Raw genomic sequence first — 19922 nt, 5'->3', positions numbered from 1 at the left:
TTTTGATCACAAATGCGTGGTACATGGTACAGGTGAGTCCTCTATTCTCTTCTCTTATTTCCCCTAGTCCCGTTCTTAGCACCAATGATCAGTATTCACTTGCATAAGAGAAAAAAGATGATAAGGTGATTCCAGTGAGCAAGTGAATTTGCACTCTAGCTTGTCGTGGGGGTTACGTTGGTGCCAGCAGGTCCCACTGCGCACATCAAAGTTGGCTACTTCCATCATACTTCTGAGAAAAAGCGTCGCTTTCGCTCCTCGGGCGGTGTTTCACTATCGAAAAAGGAACTAACAATCTCCATATTCGGGGCAAGATCTGTCTAACAAAGGGTAGAATGCAAATTTAATCATGTACGCCAAGTGAGCCCGGAACGTATATAAGGGGTTCCTGTCTTTACACAAATCCTGTGGTCTCCCTTCTTGTCGCTTACAGTCACTGCAAGAACACTATTGATTCAAACGCTCGCGTTCTCCCAAATGGAAAATCAAAATTTCCAGCTGCAAGTTCAAACCGTGACTAACATTCAGGTGCGTTTCACGTTTCACACCTCAGCAGAGTCTACAATCGAGTATCTAATTTAGTATGCCGAATGTGGGTGTTGTATTCAGCCAACACTAATGCACTACAAGTCAAGCTCATGTTCGTGCTAAACAGTGGCTGGCGCGACTCTCCTGGTAGTACCATCCTCTTAACGATCCTCTCGGTGTATCATATCCTGACACTGGACAAGGCCTTTGATTGGATTCTGAACTTCTCTTCCGAAGTGGAAATGATTTGGAAAGCCAAATGGAACTTGGTCAAAGTCTTATATCTGATAACGCGTTACTTACCTCTCGCGATTGTTCCTTTGGATTTATTCTGTGAGCTCGATGTTTCTCCCCTGTATTAGAATCCGGACAAGCAACTCACTGCGCGCTATGAATATAGATATATCTGGTTACTTTTTTTTACCCGCATGCGTAGCTGTGTATGACACTGTTATGGGTGAGCTGCTAGGGGCATTCTCACTATGATTGATAGTAGACTCTCATCTGTCCCTTTTAGCCATGTTTGTTATCAGTCTTCTCTCTGCTCAGTGTACGTGATAAGTAGTCGGGTCGACATTCTTCTTTTGCATCTTACGGAAGAGATGACTAGAATTACCTTGCAGTGATCTTTACCCTTCGGACTGTAGCCGTCTGGGGAAAAGAGAAACGTGTGACTTATATCTTATTTGGAGCATTCAGCTTCGTCGTTATTGCAATTCCGACGCTCACTGGACTCACTTTGAAATCTCGTAGGTCATTGCCATAACCCTCAAATGCCTCTGAAAAAATATATGTCCCCAGACCAATTTGTCGATGTCGAAGTGAACAGCGCACGGTTTTGCCTTCTACGTTTTGAGAAGTCATACGGGTTTTTGGCGGCCACCTTTGTGTTTGTTGCAGTCTATGATATTGGTTTGTCTTCCAGTATTTCTCGACATTCTAATTCTCTGATATAGAAGATATATATAGTGATTCTCATCTTCATGTTGGCACGGAGAATATCAGTTCATCATTTTTCCTTTCCTTTGCGCTCATTGTCAACAACAGGCCACGCGCAAAGAGACTCGCGTCTCCTCAAAACAGTTTACAACGACGGTGCGTGTCCCCTAGGAAATCGCATGTTCTTTTCGACAATAATTGTCTGTCCAGGTATTATATTCTACGTATATATTTTTGGTAAGCAAGCAAACAATCTCATCAGTAGAAGCTGTCGCTCATGTGAGTCTTGATAGGAGTTTCTGTGGCAAACATAATCGTTATCTTCGTATCGGTGCGTCCAATGCTTCAAGCGAGCTAGTGTCGACCATGACTTAGACTTTCGGCTTTCCGTAGCGCGGCTTCTTTCTACTGTGATTACAACTCACTCGTAAATGTTGTAACTCTGAACTGATATTATTCTCAGGTTGCAAGCATCTGTCCATACACTACTAGCCTGTCGAGTAGTCTTGCACATACGACGACTCCTCAAAAGGTGAAGAATTGCAGCGAGCGCACTTTTGATAAACAATTGCTCGTTTATATGTTGACATGATAATTTGTCGTACTTTCCCCCAGATATAAACCCTGTAGTAGAATGAATGAAGTGGGTTTTGCCTCTATGGAAAAGGGGAGAAGCGTGTTACACATATCGACCTGTTTCAATATGGGGAAAGTTTTGCCCTCCGAGCTGTCAACCAGTTCAGAAACTTCGGTCGGATGCAGTATAAAACCCACAAAGGAGCCCTGAGGAAGTCATCGAAAAATATGGATATAGCTGAAAAATTACTCACCATGTTTAGGAAAGCTATATTGTCATTTCGCCCATCAGAGCAAAAGGAGCGATATTAATTGCACCACTATGGTAAACAAAATGGGGAGGGAGACTGCAGGAGACCTCTCAGCAACAAGAGGCGCTTTAAGGATGGGTCGAAACATCTGAGGTAATCGCAAGCAAGCATGAACTCAGACAAATGAAACCGAGGAGGTTGGATACGACGGTCAACCAGTCACTGTATTTGAACAGAAGTTCAAAGTTTAGGGGCAAGACACGGGATGAGAGAGAACGTTTAAGCTCTGCATCTTGTTATTATTAGAATTCATGCGGACGAACATCGGACATCAAACAGTCATCAAACGCGATAACAAATCCAATAAACTCGCTCGGAGGAATACAACTTCGGCACCGACGCATTTGATGACGGGGTTGCTACTTTGTGTTTGAAAGTTGACAGAGTACGTGGATAAGAACGCAACGATAACACTATGATCTCCTGCCACTAGCCCATGAAGTACTGAGAGAAGATGAACCCTAGGACAAGTCGTTCGTTCGGATGGCTGGCCTGAAGCGCAAAGTTTGGGTCATGTGATTACACTGTCAGCCACCAGATTTGTCAGCTATACAGTGCCAATTGTGCTTATTCCCACAGTCTCTGTCTCCAGCCACCAACGACCGTATTCCAAGTGAGCTCGTCGTCAACACTGCCGCTTTCTCCGCTCATCTTCCGACAGAAATGCAGATTTTCGTCAAGACCCTCACGGGCAAGACGATCACCCTCGAGGTAGAGTCTTCCGACACAATCGACAATGTCAAGGCCAAGATCCAGGACAAGGAAGGGTTCGTGCTTTTGTGTTTCTAGTCGCGCTTCATATTGATTCAGGGCATCTGTAGTATTCCTCCCGACCAACAGCGCCTTATTTTTGCCGGCAAGCAGCTTGAGGATGGTCGCACTCTGAGTGACTACAACATCCAGAAGGAATCGACGCTTCACCTGGTACTCCGGTACGTTATCATCCGTAGGAATATTTGTTATTATGGCTGATGGGAATCAATAGTCTCCGTGGCGGTATCATCGAACCATCGCTCAAAGTTCTTGCTTCAAAATACAACTGTGACAAGCAAATTTGCCGCAAATGCTACGCCCGTCTTCCTCCCCGTGCTACCAACTGCAGGAAGAGATCCTGTGGTCACTCGTCACAACTCCGACCGTCAGTATTCACTTGTATCTTCTCATTTGACATAAGCACTAACTGTTACATTAGTAAGAAGAAGCTGAAATAGTGGTTGCGCGTTCCAGAGCGATGGTTTATGGATACTGCTGTTGCACTTGATATGTATGCATATGCCATGAGGTCATCGCAATGTGATGCTTTTTTCCTTTACATTTTCACACCCGTCAGTGGGCTCGTGTCGAACAAAACTGGTCTTCCGGAACGAGTGCATACACCCCTGTCTCGAGTTTTGTTGAAAGAACACTTCACACGCGGGATCCCACCATCTCAGTACCTTGCTATTTGACCACACGTATGTCCCGAATTTTATCCGTGACTCTCAATTCTTCAGAGGGCGGCTATGATGGGGCACGGAGGTCTGAAGATATGAGTCTCGGCTGCCCAATTCCCTAGGGCGAGATCGGCTGCGCTCGCCATCCTTGGAGACTGACGGTTTATTGCTAAGTATCTCATTTCATGAACATACGCATCGTGGAGAACTTGGCAGCATGCCAAACGATCATTCGATGTGTTTCAAGGCTTGGCCACATGATGAATTGGGCTTCGACATAGCACCGGCACCTCTGTCGATTTAATCAACCCTCATGGCACGTTGCGGGACCGTAAACACGCGATTCAACCTGACTCACCGTTATTTTTTTTTACAACTTTTGATCTGCCAACTACGACGGTATCAGTCATCTCCTCTTCAAACTTCACAAGACTCTTCCACTACGTCGGATACCTGGCATCGAAGACTGATAATGATCCGTTTCAGTTTCTGCTGCGTTTTTCGTAATGCAGGCTTTACGTGTAAAGTTACTAAGGTCAAGAATGGAGAGAACGGGTTCTAGCATGTGATTCCGCAAGGATGACATTCTTAGAGGCTAATAAGGTGTGTGAGTGGATGAAGCAGTTGAGGCACCATCATCGGTAAGCTCACAACCTGCCACGATCTTTTGCAATGCAAATAGTTTGAAGGCACAGATGCCGGATATTCCTGAAGCCTTGGGCTTGCAGTCAAATGAGATCTTGGTATAATAGTAATGATACTTATGGCTTATTGAGGGGCATGCTTTTTAGTCACTTCGAGAGCTCGGTCGAATGCTGTCCGCGGCCATGGTGAGTTGACAACTTCATTGTTCGGGAAGTATAATAGAATAACCGCTCTAGTTCATAATTGTGTTCCACAAGAAACGCACGAAAGGACGCAATAGGCTGTGGCGTCGGTCACTTAACACCGGCCCGGTGTTCATGAAGTCGGCAGTCAACCAGTCTGTTGGCGATGATCGCAGGATCTCTGTGCCAGAAGAGGTTAGCGCGCTCATCTTCGAGGGGTTTAACATTCGTAGTTTAGGAAGGAAAAACGAGCTAGGGCCCGTTGTCGAGGGAAGGAAATCAGTGACTCCTGTCAATGTTTGTCGCACCCCTCCGTTATTATTATCATTATCATTTTAATTTGCCTGTTGATCAAAACACCCGCGGCGTAACTTTGAAGTCCGGACTCGGCCGGACCTGTTGAACATGTCGATTGCGATATGCGGCTTTATATAGAGACCTAGAAATCATTTAAAACGTCGGGTGCCTGCTTGCGCCCCTTGGTTCTACTCCTCCCCTATCTATCCCCGCCAGTTCCCTGGAATCGGATGGCTGACCAGCTCATGCCATTTGTGCTTGAAATCGAAGCGGGCATAGAGATATCGAGGAATAACGGAGTGCGCTTTTCTCTCTCTCCCCTGTTGAACCTATACTGAACAAGCTGATATTGAATTGTTCATAGTACACTAACTGTGCGTCATTTTTCTAAAGACCAACTTCCGAAGACGTGTCGCTCATGAAGAGCGTTTTCTTAAAGTGGCCAGCTTGACTGTCTTGGTTGGATGTTTCAAAACTTCATCAAACACAACACCCTCTTATCTAATATCAAGTAGCTTTTCGACTGGTTCTTGACTTTTCCATTGGAAGTTTCGTTGGTCTGGAAGAGGCAATGGAATATGATAACCGTTTTTTTTATCATCACCCGTTATTTACCTTTTGTGCTGTTTCCTATCAACACGCGCTGTAAGTCTTGTCTTCTTCCTTGACGATCATTCAGGCTGATGACAGGAGACATGATGTTGTAGATGTTTTTAGCTACGATCTCACGGCGTCCAAGTGTAGATCACTATATAACGCTATAGGGAGTAAGTTAGAAAATACTACTAATTGTACCCGGTACCTATCTGATCTTTTTTTTCTTCTAGTTGTGTATTACCTTGGTATCATCTTTGCGCAATGTATGTTCTAATTCTCTTCCTTTCTTCGTCCTTCATTTTAATGTATATATCTCGAACACACAGCAACTCTCACCATTCGAACATGGGTCATATGGAAACGGGGAAAATTCATGGCTTATAGCTTATTTGGAGCATATATTTCGACAGCGATTGTCCTTTTGACACTTCTTTCGTTTCACTTGAAACTGACAGTCCGTAAGTCATGACATTCTTTTCCTGTAACAAGATGAGAGAACGACTAGTAATGTTTTCCAATTTTGCAGATGAGGCCGGCCTCAGCGCTTTCTCAATTGCATGCAATGCTAATAACGAAAAATCGTCCAAGTATTTGGTAGCAGCATTCATTGTCTTGGCAGGTTTTGAAACTGGTTTGACATCCATCATGTTATTTGTGTTCGAATTATGGAACTGATATTAAATCTACAGTTATGCTATTATTGTTGCTCACACGAGCGGTATCCGATTGTAAGGCTCATTGGGATTTTGATATTCCCTTTCTTGACGTTTGGATACAGATCGTTTTGTCGGATATTCTCATTTCCTTAAAACAATTTACGGTGATGGTAAGTCTACCTTGACTTTTGTACATGCGCTGAGCTCTGAGACCATTTTTCAGGCTTAAGTTTTTATATATATTTATTCGGTACGCAGACCAAAAAACCTCATTTTTTCGAGGAAACTCGACTTAAAAAACTAACTCTAGGACTCGCCATCGTTAACATCGTCCTTATCTTCCGCATCGTAAGTCGTCACACTATATTTCGATCTACACAGTATCATCTCACTCCATTTTTTAGCCCGACTATATGACAGTTTTGGTGATGTACTTCCCTTTTCGTTTTACCCTACAAAGTACCATTTTGAGAGTTGATCCTACTATTTTTTTTTAGACTAGAAGGAGTTTTTTATTCGATTTTCTCTTGTCGGGTAATCTTGCATATAAGACAGGAAATCAACACGAAAGATGAGAAAGTTGGATTCGTTTCTGCAGGTGGTACTACTTCGGAAAGCTGAGCATTTAGCCGTATCAATAATTTATCATCGAACTTTATCATCATTATCTTTTACGGTCTCTGGGTTCATAGTAATTATAGTCACTCATTCATCGGACAACTTAGAAACGAGCTGTCAGGGAAGTTGAATACATTGTCATGTCGTATTTGAGTTGTGTAGAACCGAGTTGCGGTGTGTAGTTTAGCCGAAGCGAATTAAACGAATTAATCTTCGCTTTGAAATTTGACAATTTGTTCATATTTGGCTGTGGAACCAGAGTATCAGTTGTGATTCAATCAAAGCAATCTCATCAAAAATCCAATCTCGCCAAAACCCTAAAAAAATAAAATAAAAACGATGAACAATGTCTCTCAACCATCTAGCTCATCCTCATCCTCAACACCACCCAAACCTCACATAATTCTCTTCGCTCGCGGCGTAATCGCACGTCTAGACATCTGGTCAACCCTTCGTATCGCCGTACAAGAAAACTGGGGTGGTCCTGAAACCAAACAAAAATCCAGATGGATAGCATCCACCATCGTTGATAGTTTCGAAGAAGAATCCGAAGAACCAGATGATATATACATCGAAGATATGCTATTACAAATTATGGCGGACGAATTCGAGGTATCATTGGAGGATGGGAGTGCTGAGAGTGTTGCGAAGGATATTGTGAGAATGTGGTTGGAGACGAAGGAAGGGAAGGAGGATTCGGTCAGAAAGTTTGAGGAATTGGCGGAGAAGATGAAGGGGAAGAGGATTGAAGTGCAAGAGACTGTGCAGAGCGATGATGAAGAGGACTGGGATGACGAGGAGGATGAAGAGGGTAGTGACGATGAAGTACCCCAGTTAATAGGGCACTCGTCTGCGCAACCGACGAAGGAGCCAGAGGTAGATGAAGACGGTTTCACGTTGGTTAAAGGGAGGGGAAAAGGACAACGATAGTTCGTTTCGAGGATAGACCTTGGTAATACACCATAATCGGTGTAGCAGAGAGCCTAATTTCCGATTCAAAAGTACTATTCTATTCTAAAAATCAACATATTCGCGGGCAATAAATCAATATGATTAGACAAAGTGAGCGTGAAATCTCTCGTTAGAAGCGTGCAAACAGATGGAACCAGTCCATCGTTGGAAAGAAAAAGCGACAAATTCCTGGGACATGTTTTGTTGTGCCGAAAAGCTTTATGATAAAGGAGGTCGTTCTGGCTGATTCGAGCTTCCTAAAAGCGATTCAAGCTGCGAGATTGTGGTGTGTACCGTGCCTGATAATATCTTGAATCAAACCCTACCTGGTTCAGCACTTCGTTATTCTCGCTTGGAGCATCCAACGTTATCGGGCTGGTTTGGTTGTTGCCCACCCCGGATGTCGAACCCTACCGTCAAGTATATCAGTTGAGAACAGCTTACACGGTAACACCTGGTACGTACCGTATCCCTCTTCGTCGCTACGGGTGTCGGACCAGGTTTCTTTCCCGGTGGCCCATTCGCACTAGCCACTACTCCAGGGAAGGGTATCTCATCTCGTGGCACGATGTCGATGAGAAAATCGAACTGGTCTGATTTACCAAGGGCTTTCGCGATATCAGACCGGGACAGAGTTCGCCGTTTATTCGAGTCGGCAATGATGAATGCTCGAGCAGTTATCTCTGCAATAAATACTAGGTGCTCATGAGGAATGGGCGGACAGAGATGTGGGGTAGAACAAACTCTCGCAGGCCTTGCAGAAGAGGATTGGGGCTGGATGTGGGTACTCCTAGTCAGGGCAGGACAGACCAGGCCGAGAATAAATTGCAGCGCACCGTCGGCCGCTATCATCTAATATTTCTTAGTCCCGGTGCAGGCCAACCAATCATGTTTCGTACCTTGACATCAGGATCACTCTTCATCACCTTTTTGATTCGTGCTAATGGCAATGGCGGGTGCCGGTAGTCTGGCGTCTCCTGCTCAGCAGCATTGATTTGTCGCTGCCAGAATGACCGCAGAAAGTCGTTCAGAGGCTCTCCGGGCTGCACATACGGCGGTTGTTGCGGCGCCATAATGATGGTTATAATCGTGAATTACTCTATTTCATCACATTCTATGTCGTGTCCGGTGACTAAGCACAACCCTAACCTATGCACATTACAACAGCTATTACTACAAAAGTACAAAGTACTACAAACGGTGGTCCTGTATCTCAGCGACACAAGTCCTTTTGAACGGCAGGTCAAGCACTCATAGGTGATGCTCTGCGACATGCCGCATGATGATGAAGGAAGCCATAAGTTCTGGGTAGAGGTCGTCAGCTACACCGCCCCTGAACAGCACCGACTCATTTCGCTTACCTAGGGCTAGATGCGCAAATGGCTCATATATTGTCAACGTGTTTCCAGTCACATCGAGTGTTTTTACATTTGGAGGCTTGAGATCATAATGGGCTACGAGGTAATTTTCTGGCGTCGTGCACCGTAAAGCGGAATTTTATTACAATGTAGTCAGGAGGTCAAAGCTTCGATACTCACGGTCCACTGCTGTCCCTCCCCAGATTGATGACTCCACTTATACTCCCTTCCATCGGAACCAACAAATTTTCTCGTCAAGGACCTAGGCACAGCACAGAACAGGATCGGGATGTCAGAAAGGAGTTAAGTCGCACAAGAACTTCTTTTTGCCCCACTCACGTTCCAAATAAAGATGTCTTGCGAAGATACCGTGCCATGGGTATCGTCGTCGCGGTGAAGTGACCCTTCCCCATAAACGTTACATTCCCGAGGGATTCGTCGGGCAGAAATTCGAGTATAACGGATGGTTCCCGATTCAAGGGTAATAAACTCCGATGATGGGATGCTCGTATGGGCATTTCGTAGATATATGTCGTGGACCGACCAGGTTGTCGCATTACATGGAAGAACATCCGGTCATAGATGTCGTCAAAGTCAGAATTCGTAGTTGACCCGGTACGGTCTTCGAAGGAATAAGGTAGCATGTGTGGTTTTGCGAAAGTCATGCTTTTGGTCTTGGAAGTCGGTATAAGGGAGGTTCAGCCAAGACACCAGGTGTTGATGAAAGTAGAACTAGGGACGGAGAGGAAAGTGTACGGACAGGGATGAAGTAGGCGGAGGGGAAAATTATTGCCTCACAACCGAACCGAGTCTCTTATATCCCGCTCTCCGAGTATAATGAGCACCAGAACTCAGGCTCCCAGATCTAAATATGGCCATTTGACTATATACCCGCAGTTCATAAACTTCTCGAACTTTATGCGATCTTGCATCATCATCGTCAAATTACCCTTTTCCTTTCAAAAGGGCACGGGAGCCGGTCGTCGGTGAGATCCCCGACACAGATGCACGTTCGACCGGTGCAGTACTCCACCCTTTTGGTCGTCTTCTCCGTATCGCACATTAAAATACCTTACGTCAATTTCCCTCTTTAGACCAATCTGCGGGTTCCAGTGGCAGCAGTTTATGACAGGAGTTCCACTTCCAACATGTCGTTCAAAATTGTCAAGATGAGATACGAGCGATATCGGGGGGACTCAGGTTTAAAGAGCAGATAAAAATCAAAGCAAACGCCAATGCCTGTTGCTCTCGCTGATAGACTATCACGACCCACGGTTAGTACGTTTTTCTGGCGATTCATACTATTCTGTTCAGACTCGCAGTCGTTCCTTACCGCTAAGTTTGAGCCTAGGGTTTTTGGCATCAACAGTATCTGTCCGACACGGGCGCGACCCCACTCAAACCCAAAACAGATCGCCGGCAATAGATTAGAAATATATCATACCCCCACAACGTCCGAGGGGAAGAAGGCCATTATCGTGATTACGTTTACACCATCGCAGAACCGAAGCACCCGTACATGAGAAAAAAGGTTATGTCAGCATAGCCCAAAACGAGGGATCCTCGTTTCACAGCGCACTAGATGATTCACTGTGACCATTGCTATCACGTACGGGCGCCGTCCCAACAAGGACGCATTAGTCTAACTGACAATTCGCAGCAACGTATTACCTGACATATCACATTATTCCTGTGCTTGAATTGAAACAGCCAACAAAGAGTCAGATGGATCAAATCTACATATAGCCAGACGGTGACCTTTGATCAGTTTGACAAAGTTCCGGTCGCATGACATTCAAACTTACTCATCCTGAAGATCTTCGGGGCAATTATTCCCTTAGCAGACCCTGGACTCCAATGAATCAGGCCGGATTTATATGGGATACAAATGATAAGATGATAGATTCAACGCTTCTTGTTCTCTTCCCTCTTTTTGCCTTGTGAACACCATTCCCATAAGAGTGTGAAGGCTTTCCGGAACTTTTCAACATATATCACAAGACTGTTACATTTTTAACTTTTGCGAGTCCCCTGTGGGTAGTCCTTGACATCGGGTATTGAACTTTGTATCCACTCAAGTTAGCGTCCACGTGAACTTTGAGGACAGGAAAAAGTTTTAGGTGAGATTGAAAGGGCTTCTTTTCTTACTCATTTCATTCTGGCGTCGTGGAAGTCGGGGCCGCATTCCCAACCCCAAAGCATGACTTACTTGGCTTCTATAGAAAGATCAAAACGGACGGTGGCGGCGTATGCTAAGATTTTCAATCAGTGCCGCCGCGAACGATTTTTGGTACACTCATCATGTCAAGTAAACTTACCTGGTGTTGAACTTACTGCCGCTCGCCAAACTCGCTTTAAACACAGCTTGTGATCAGAAGAATCATGGGGCCTAAAGCTCCACACGCTAGTTAATTAATTTGTGACGGCTCAATGTGGTCATATTGACAGGAACCGAAAAGTATGTTGTGAGTCTTTTTTATTGATAAATGTTCTACGTAGAAGCGCTCGTTCAAGCAAGGCGTCAGTAAACACGAAAATAAAAGACATGTTGCCGCCAGCTCAATATGTACCTCAAATTTCCATACTATTTAAGGCAAGGTTACCTTCAAACGAGGCTTTCGAGGTTTGTACTTCACTGTAACTAAGAACTTCACACCTCTTGGATCATATTATATTATACTACAAAATAAAAAGCAAATGCGAAAGCTAATATCGCGGAACAAAGATTCAGCTACTCGTCCACATATCCGGGTCATCTCGAACGACGTCAGCTATCGCTTACCCACTTCACGTGAATACAAAAGCATCAGGCAATCAGAATTCTAACCGAGACGCCCAAGAAAGGTAAAATTAAATGTATTAAAGAGACTGATGGCGGGACATCATTGCGGCACAGATATACTACCATGATGACGCATTTTAAGGTAAAATATGTCAGTTTAAATTTGGGGTTGGAGTTAGTACTACAACACCACAACGAAATAGCTTTTTCTGGACGTTATGGGACAGCATGCCGCGGGTGATACGCGTATTGAAACCGTTCCCATCACAAAGCCTGAGGCTGAGGCCTAATTCATTTGCCTCAGGGCTCCGAACTCAGTAGAAGCCATTAAGGTCAATGACGCAATACTTCGATAATCCTAGTCATGCTTCGTCTTTAGTCATTGAAAGGGTAAATAACGAGAGCGATAAGACGTTCCAAAACCAGCATATCGATGACGAATTACCGGGAACGTTTTCTTTTGATGAGTTTCTCCAACGTTGACTCTGATAAATGAATAAAAAGGTTTCCGAGTTATTTACATAAGACGTGTCTTCTACTCAGAATACAACCCTGCTGGAATACAAATAGAAGTAGATTTCTTTCGCAATCATATATAAAGTATGACTCCCACAACTTCACCAGATTGATATACCAATCAGCATTTGCTAGAACCGAGTAGCATTTCATGAATACTCACAATAATCTTCATACGTCCCGGAACTCTATAGTATTTCTCTCAATGTGCACGGCTGTCTGACCACTTTTAATCGCGGATGACACCAGTGTGTTTGACCGCATCTCGTCAAATTGCATTCGTATGTGCAATATTATTCGACAGGCTAAAACAGAACGAAGGGCTCCTTGCATCCTTAGTGGGTTATAGTTAGTATTAGGAATATTTTGTATCATTCCATTCAACCTACGTCAACAGCAACACAGAATAGTTACCCTGGAAACAGTTGCTTATCAGCGGCGAGACAGAAAGAAGGATGTATTGACACATCTACCTTGCTGAACAACAAGACCGCATTCGCAAAACAGATAGCTACAAGTTGCGGGAGTCAGAATGTCTTCCTTTACATAGAGCATTTGAACGGCTTACCGGTTATATATACATAAAACATTATCCCTTTGTAAAGCCACCGTAAGCATAGTAAGGAGTCGTCGCTGAAAAAGGACTGACCATCACGGTAGAGTGTTTGAAAGAGACGTGAATGCTTGCCCCACCGATCTGTATTAAACCATTAACTTTGAGAACGATAATTCGGGTTGTTAAATGGGAACACTCACAAAGTGATGCCCCTCGAATGAGCATCAACACGGTAGTAGCTATATCACCGATGTTAGTCGCACTTCAGAATTATGAGATATACTAACCAGTATCATAGAATGCTTCGATCACTATTGCGGCGGGTAGGTAAGGACTATCATATTTCGGAATACACCCTGTCGGAAGTCCCTCAAGAATCTCGATCTTCGGGTCTGCCAAAAAACAAAAACAAAAATGAATGTGTTTCAGTCTTTATATAAAGTAAATGGCAGGGAAAACATACGACTTGTGTGTTTCAACGAGATTGCATAGAAAATAAAGATGAAAGCTGAAGCCACCGTATACGATCCAAATGCGATGTACGTCATGTACTTTGCCTTGCCCCAGACAGCCCATGTCCGAATTGTTATAACCACTGGTCGACGTTCAGCGCTGAAAGAAATTGAATCCGGGTCTGCCACGTACATGCAGCGCAGAGAGAATGAATCGTGAACGTAGCTAATAATAACTGGTATCAACGGCTGTGATATATGCGTAACAACAATAACTCACTGCCTATGCCTCTGTACAAGTTCGTGCATTGCGCGTCAGTAAGACTGTTGTTGAAGCGGTCTGATTTGATTAGCCTTGAACACTTTAACCAAGAGCCAGTCATAGTACTGTGAAGATTACATCAGTATAGAGCAATTAGTCTATAAGCCCGAGATGGAGGTACTTACAGCAATGGCCCAACTAGCGACTGATCATGAGGTTCAAGTTAATGGTTGAGTGGCGGTGCTTCTCGCCCAGCCCAGATAATGTGACTCACTATAAAGATACTATAGTACGTCTCGTGAGTTGATTGAAAACGTCACTGCTGCAGCGGGCGGAACAAGACCTACGTTCGTATATGTGACTGCCTGGAGTCCTGGTATAATCTTTTCATACAGTGGCAGTGCAGTGCTGGGGTCCGCCATAGTGGATTTCCTCAAGGGCCGGGAACGGGACGAAGGGAATGATGTTTCGCACTTAAGATTCTTCAATATAAAAGTCGACTCAAAGTATTTTCTCACTTGAGGAGCTGATACACCATCATAGATGTATGGAGCTCTACTATGGTCAAGTTTCACCACATCAAACATCAGATCTCAGAGACTAATATGATGGCGGCTCTAAGAATCCACTCTAAAAATGTCCAACGAATAAGATAGTTGCCTTAGTATACGCCGCCGACTTAATTTTTCACAGTGATTGATGAGTGGAGCATTGAACAAGTATTAAGAATTAGGTTCTTGAACGATTATTGAATTAGAAGTCCCAACGACTGATGGAAATCAGTCGATTATGATAAAGTGTACGCTCAACTAGAAAGATAACGACCGCATATAGCTAGTATGAAATGGATTGGAATTCGTTATCATAGACGAATGATCATCATGATGATCACGCCAATGAGTTTGACACAGAGCTTGCACCCGACAACCGTCGTCCTCAGTATTCGTCCTCGAGCGGAGCATTACGGTTCACACGTTCCATGGGGTGCTCCTCTCGCCTTCGTCCACGCCCCACACTACCGCTCCTCGTCCTCTCTCGTCCTCTCCTCTCAAAAGCGACATTCAAGGCTGCATTATTTTGAGTTTGACCTACACCAAAAATAGATGCGGGCCTCTCGCTAGGCGCCATCGCTTGTACCCGAGGTCTTGCGTGATAATGAGTGTCTCCTAGAACTCCGAGTCTAGCTTGAGGACTTGTAAGAATATTTCCCGATCGTCCGCCATGTATCCCATAGCTTTTCAGGGTATGAATGATGAGATAAAGATAGACGAATCCAATGAAGATAAGGAAAGTTGTCACGATACGCGGCCCAAGAATCTGTATTTCACTGAGAGGAGGATGCGGAGACGGATCAGACGAGGAGCCCGTGCGCCAAACGAAAGCGATGATTGATACCATGAAAAGGAGCATAGACCTGCATGAAAGCCATCGAGACATGAGCAAACGTGAGGTAATTGACCGACGTGGGCGGATGAGATACATACCAAGCTAACCATACCGCTGGCATCGCCAGTAAGACCCAAACATTCCACAAAATCATAGTATTAGTTCTTCTCGCTTCCTATAACATGCGATGTTAATCGTCACCATATCTCAAGGTAATGAACATACCTCTGCCCATTTCGAAGCCCTAAGCATGCTCCTCATCGCAGCAAACCGGACGATATACATACATCCATACGTCAAACTCATCAATGAACAAACTAATGATACGATGGCAGTTGATCGGGTCACTGGGTCTGCGGCTGCATCAGGTATCTGGAAGATTGTCAGAATAGCTCTATTTCGATGGTCAGTATTTAAATTTGGGAATTGAAGAGATGTACTCAACGAAGCGAGTAGTGCTGACACTACATTCAGAGTTTTCCATTCCCTCAACAATGAATCAATGAACATTTCCCAGGAGAGTTTGAACCTCCGCATTGCAGGTGTAATGGCAATCGGACGAGGTGTTCCAGCTGAAGGCGCACCAGCTTGCTCAGCTATGCTAATGCCTTCTCGACGACCCTTGCCACTCTTCTTATCTCCACCGACACCTTGTACCTGACCCTGCGATAGAGGAATTCCATGGGTAAAAGCATAATCTGCCTGGTTGTCGAATGCCGAAGGCAAGACGCAGTACTGTCCCGCTTCAACCATCCTCTCTATATCCGGCCTACTGATTTCCGCGTCTCCGAAAACACGTGTCACGCGAGAGAAGTACATGGCTGGGAGTCGAAGTAACAAGTTGAGATATATCAACCTGGGCAAAAAATCCAACAAAAAAAGATGTGCATGTTTAGCGCAATCTCGTACGGATGATATCTTTAAGATTTCATCGCAGTTTCCAGCTCCAACTGTGCCATCGGACGTGTTACTTTCTGACACCGAACCTTCGGCCAGTTCAATATCTACTTCCGGTTTCTTCGATTTCGTACCGAATGGAGACCACTTCCAGAGATCGAAGCTGACTTTGGATTTGAAAGGGTTGATTGGAATGAAGCGTTCTTCCGAATCCTGCTGACCCTGATGTCTGTGATGATGTAGGCCCGCAGAGATGGTATGGATAATTCGAAAGGGGGATACGGCACGAGATCGAGGATGTGACGGAGACCGGGAACGGGGAAAAACAAAGCCCCTGCTGCTCGGACTAGTATCTCCATTCGTGGCGTAGGAAGGAGAAGGTGGTGATCCTACTTCTGGATCACTTCTCATTCTCGAATGTCCTGAGCCAAAATGTGTTCATTGATTAATCGGTGTTAGATATTGGACCAGCATTCATACTCACCGAGTCCCAAAAAATGCTTCGAATGCACCTTGTCAATGAACAGCCTGCCGTTTTTCGGTGAATTCCCCTCAGAGGCGCTACTCTGTGGGCCAGGACTAGGAGATCGATGTCCCAGCTGGTTTCTCAGCCTACGCAATGGCGAGAGTTCGGGCTCGGACATTAACGAGGGGAAATTGAGTAATGAACCCTCAAGGCTGCGTCGTCGAAAAGCTTCCTTGGGGCTGGCTGGGGCCGTGGTAGTCTGGACCTCTGAGGAAGATCCATCATGGGGTAAGGTTGTGGTCTTGTCAGTCGGCGCCATTGTTTGGGAGCGTGGCGGGTATGAAGATGAAATCGATTGCTTTTCCTACAAAGAAATCAAGAAGACAGTCAATCAATCAAGGGACTACTGAGTATTGATATTGCACCTTGATCTTCTGTAAGAAACGGGCGTACTGGTCAAGATGCAACAACAAAACAGGGTCAGATTGGATATATTCGTCAGGCTTTCAGGCTTATATCCCAAGGCAAAGCGGTTCTCTCGGAGTAGCGCAACAGCGCAGTCGACTTAACTCGATCAGCTGGCACGGCACGTCGTGTCTCGAGCCGCGGCATATTCTTTTTGGGAAACAAGAGGAACAATAGCGCTTTGTTTCGGCCTGAGCGCTTCAGTCGAGTCACAAATCCTGAAGCTGGGGTGTGACGAAGTGGAAGAATAGGGAAGGAACTCTTTAAGAGTAATGAAGGCGGTGGCGGATCAAAACGGAATTTGCCGGCCGGCATTGAATCCCACAGTCTGTATAGATCGACCGTTTTCCACTTGCCAGAAATTCTCCTGATTTTACATATGTATATCGCTATTGTATCTGCCACAAAGTCCCCCCTACTTCCCTGAGTTATCGCCACCTTCATGAATTGTCCTGGTATTGGGACACAGCTTTACTCGCGTCATTTTATAGTATTTATACATTAAGGTGCTTCGGTAAGCACGCCTTAAAATCCTCTGGCTAGATCATCATCACGGAGGTCATAGCTACAATCACAGATTGAGCATTGGTGCGACTTCCGGCCTTACCGACCTCCCATGTTGTAGAAGCCCATGATGCACTGATTCCTCTGGGCAAGCTCGACCGAGCTTCTTACTCACTTCCTTGTTCTGATAAGGAACGGCTGTTAGTGCTGTGGCTCAAGACAAACCGAACGTGCTTCATTTAATATCACTGGCCAGGAAGATGCGTTAAAACGAGACAAAGGTTTGGGAATCTGCTAAATGCAAATTATCTGAGAAATTAAAGGAAAGTCCTTAGTCTTCTACTCGAAGTCAAATCATAGCTGCGGTGTTATAGAACGACAACGGTGACTACTTGGGCGGCAGTAACTCAACTGTCAAAGTGTTCCCTTGTACTCCATAGGCTCATCACAAAAAATTATTCGATGGTTCATTTATAACTCTGGTGCTATGCATAGGGGCTTTAAATTGAAGCATCTTGGTGGGTAACTATCACACTTTAGTTTTGTTACGCCTGTGTTTCCCTCCGCCCGAAATTCATTGCGATGGTTCCTGCTATTCCATTAACGGCGGAAGAGCTTGCAATTAGGCTTCAGGATGCAAGGAACGTTAATGTACGTCTCTCATTTCAGAATTTTCAGCAGTGGTCTCTTTCAAAGTAACTCACTGGATGTATAGTATGTCAATTGTATGTCTCACATTGTACCAGGAAACTGGAGTCTCTAATCCATGTCCGAAAGTGGCTGGCTTCATAATCGTAGTAAGTACACATCTGTCAGGCACACTATCGTTCAATCCTAACGTAGCTCTTATGCCAGTATTTCGACTGGCTCCTGACATTTGATTCCGAAATCAGGCTGATATGGAGTGTGGAAGGGGTGAAAATGAAAGTTTTGTATGCATTTACACGTTATCTGCCCCTTACATACTTTCCCCTTTTTTTCCATTGTAAGTCTTGCTCCATATTCGGACTCTGAACATTACTCACCAGTTTAGACCATTTCATTACTGGCCATCCTGTGTCGGAGTGCAACAAATTGTACCAAACTGTAGGCCGTGAGTGAGTCGCTTGTTATGTATATATCAGAGGCGTTGATATCGGGTACTAGTGATGTTCACAATTGCTGCTATCTGCGCTGCATGTAAGTGCGAGACGTTGGCCGGATATATTTCGCGCCTGATGATTGCCAGTGATCGTAACAATTCGAACATGGGCTGTCTGGGGCAAGGAAAAGTACATGACTTACCTTTTATTCGGAACGTATACCGTGGCCTCAGTTTTGATTCTGGTTTTCTTTATACTCTCCGTGGAATATACCACCCGTGTGTTTTATTCCATTTTACTTCATACAGCGACTGAAATGCAGAACCGCTCTTGCAGACCCAGTTTTAAACTTGGGGCTTGCACTTGGATGCAACCCAAAATTTGAAACGCTTTATCTACCGGCTGCATTTGTGGTCGAAGCGGTTTATGATACAGGTTAGTGTATCCCATCATTTTGGTGAAGCTCTGTCACAGTAACCATACAGCTATTCTCTTGTTAATGGTCATTCGAGGGGCATCGCATTGTAAATTTCTTATATCTATTCCGAAAGCCGTCGGGCTCTAACTATCCCAACGATATTGTAGTCCGCCAGGGGATAAATTCCCGTCTCTCTCGAACAGTCTACAGCGATAGTGAGTTTTTTCTTTCCCATGGCCCCGACATGTTGACATCCTAGTCTCTGTAAAGGCATATTGTTTTACGTGTATATATCCAGTAAGCCATTTTCCAAATTAATTGTGAACGGTATCTTGGCTCACCATCATTTGAAGTTATCTCAATCGCCAACTTCGGCCTCTTGTTTAGCCGGGTACGTTTTGCTTAGATGGGTCAAATAGTGACATTTATCTATATACTAACATACTATTGCAGGGTGGCTATAGGGTGTTTCTGTTGATGTAGGTTGAGTGAAGCATTACATACTGTCCATAATGATTTCCATCTTTCAAGGTTCCAGGGAGGTGCTCGGTCTGTGTTGGCTTGTCGAATAGTACTGCGCATCCGAGTGCAATACGACAAGTTGCAAGTGAAAAAACCGTTGAATACCAAAACTGGCTATGCACCTCAGGCTGTGCACATCAGGACGACTGTTATACAATCTTCGGATGCATAAGTTCTTTGTGCTACATAATATGTCCGGTCAGTAATAACAATTTGAATCTGGTGCTAGATGCTAAGGTTAGCATCAGTGAAAAGAATATTATTGGACAATTCGAGTTCTATCAAGCAAGGCAGTCCCGTTCGTCAATTATGAGAGTGCCGAGAGACAGGGGGCACTCGTACCTTCCTTTATACTGAATTAAATCAAAGTCTCTAATTCAAATCAACCGTGTTTCGAATCCGTGACATTTTTTTGTCAATAAAACGGAGTATGGATACTAGGGTGTGTTTTCTCCTTGATAGAATCTAGTTTCATAGAAGATGTACGACAGGCTGATTAATGAAAAACATCACCTTTGACCTC

General features: G+C 44.6%; 6 protein-coding genes across 6 annotated transcripts; 2 read left to right on the top strand and 4 right to left on the bottom strand.

Moving 5' to 3' along the window:
* Window positions 1-2881: 2881 nt before the first annotated feature.
* Window positions 2882-3662, top strand: AGABI2DRAFT_192160 (hypothetical protein). Its single transcript, XM_006460397.1, has 4 exons — window positions 2882-3121; window positions 3176-3285; window positions 3340-3492; window positions 3548-3662. Exons 1-4 carry the CDS (start codon window positions 3018-3020, stop codon window positions 3613-3615), a joined length of 435 nt encoding a protein of 144 aa, XP_006460460.1. The 5' UTR covers window positions 2882-3017; the 3' UTR covers window positions 3616-3662.
* A 3451-nt stretch (window positions 3663-7113) lies between these two features.
* Window positions 7114-8809, bottom strand: AGABI2DRAFT_220499 (hypothetical protein). The gene is made up of 5 exons (XM_006460396.1): window positions 8633-8809; window positions 8570-8585; window positions 8478-8507; window positions 8199-8428; window positions 7114-8143 (listed from the first exon to the last, which is right to left on the bottom strand). Exons 1-5 carry the CDS (start codon window positions 8804-8806, stop codon window positions 7991-7993), a joined length of 603 nt encoding a protein of 200 aa, XP_006460459.1. The 5' UTR covers window positions 8807-8809; the 3' UTR covers window positions 7114-7990.
* Window positions 8810-8818: 9 nt separating this feature from the next.
* On the bottom strand, window positions 8819-9865 carry AGABI2DRAFT_192157 (hypothetical protein). The gene is made up of 4 exons (XM_006460395.1): window positions 9431-9865; window positions 9272-9353; window positions 9095-9215; window positions 8819-9037 (listed from the first exon to the last, which is right to left on the bottom strand). Exons 1-4 carry the CDS (start codon window positions 9754-9756, stop codon window positions 8985-8987), a joined length of 582 nt encoding a protein of 193 aa, XP_006460458.1. The 5' UTR covers window positions 9757-9865; the 3' UTR covers window positions 8819-8984.
* A 2595-nt stretch (window positions 9866-12460) lies between these two features.
* Window positions 12461-14107, bottom strand: AGABI2DRAFT_178013 (hypothetical protein). The gene is made up of 14 exons (XM_006460394.1): window positions 14007-14107; window positions 13934-13943; window positions 13845-13857; window positions 13678-13784; window positions 13591-13623; window positions 13409-13540; window positions 13233-13337; window positions 13146-13184; window positions 13039-13086; window positions 12958-12984; window positions 12863-12900; window positions 12779-12804; window positions 12553-12723; window positions 12461-12488 (listed from the first exon to the last, which is right to left on the bottom strand). The coding sequence occupies exons 1-13, from the start codon at window positions 14079-14081 to the stop codon at window positions 12561-12563; spliced, it is 816 nt and encodes a 271-aa protein (XP_006460457.1). The 5' UTR covers window positions 14082-14107; the 3' UTR covers window positions 12461-12488; window positions 12553-12560.
* A 285-nt stretch (window positions 14108-14392) lies between these two features.
* On the bottom strand, window positions 14393-15760 carry AGABI2DRAFT_203512 (hypothetical protein). The gene is made up of 4 exons (XM_006460393.1): window positions 15491-15760; window positions 15271-15439; window positions 15144-15220; window positions 14393-15073 (listed from the first exon to the last, which is right to left on the bottom strand). The coding sequence occupies exons 1-4, from the start codon at window positions 15580-15582 to the stop codon at window positions 14596-14598; spliced, it is 816 nt and encodes a 271-aa protein (XP_006460456.1). The 5' UTR covers window positions 15583-15760; the 3' UTR covers window positions 14393-14595.
* Window positions 15761-17959: 2199 nt separating this feature from the next.
* On the top strand, window positions 17960-19571 carry AGABI2DRAFT_117401 (hypothetical protein; the record flags this gene model as incomplete). The annotated part of the gene is made up of 14 exons (XM_006460392.1): window positions 17960-18028; window positions 18093-18102; window positions 18155-18174; window positions 18233-18362; window positions 18411-18470; window positions 18524-18556; window positions 18606-18737; window positions 18796-18894; window positions 18945-18983; window positions 19045-19092; window positions 19148-19174; window positions 19231-19268; window positions 19331-19356; window positions 19409-19571. 14 exons carry the CDS (start codon window positions 17960-17962, stop codon window positions 19569-19571), a joined length of 894 nt encoding a protein of 297 aa, XP_006460455.1.
* Window positions 19572-19922: the final 351 nt, after the last annotated feature.

The sequence above is a fragment of the Agaricus bisporus genome, assembly GCF_000300575.1.
Source record: "Agaricus bisporus var. bisporus H97 unplaced genomic scaffold AGABI2scaffold_4, whole genome shotgun sequence".
Taxonomy (NCBI): Eukaryota; Fungi; Basidiomycota; class Agaricomycetes; order Agaricales; family Agaricaceae; genus Agaricus; species Agaricus bisporus.
This window is presented reverse-complemented; position numbering and strand designations above follow the sequence as displayed.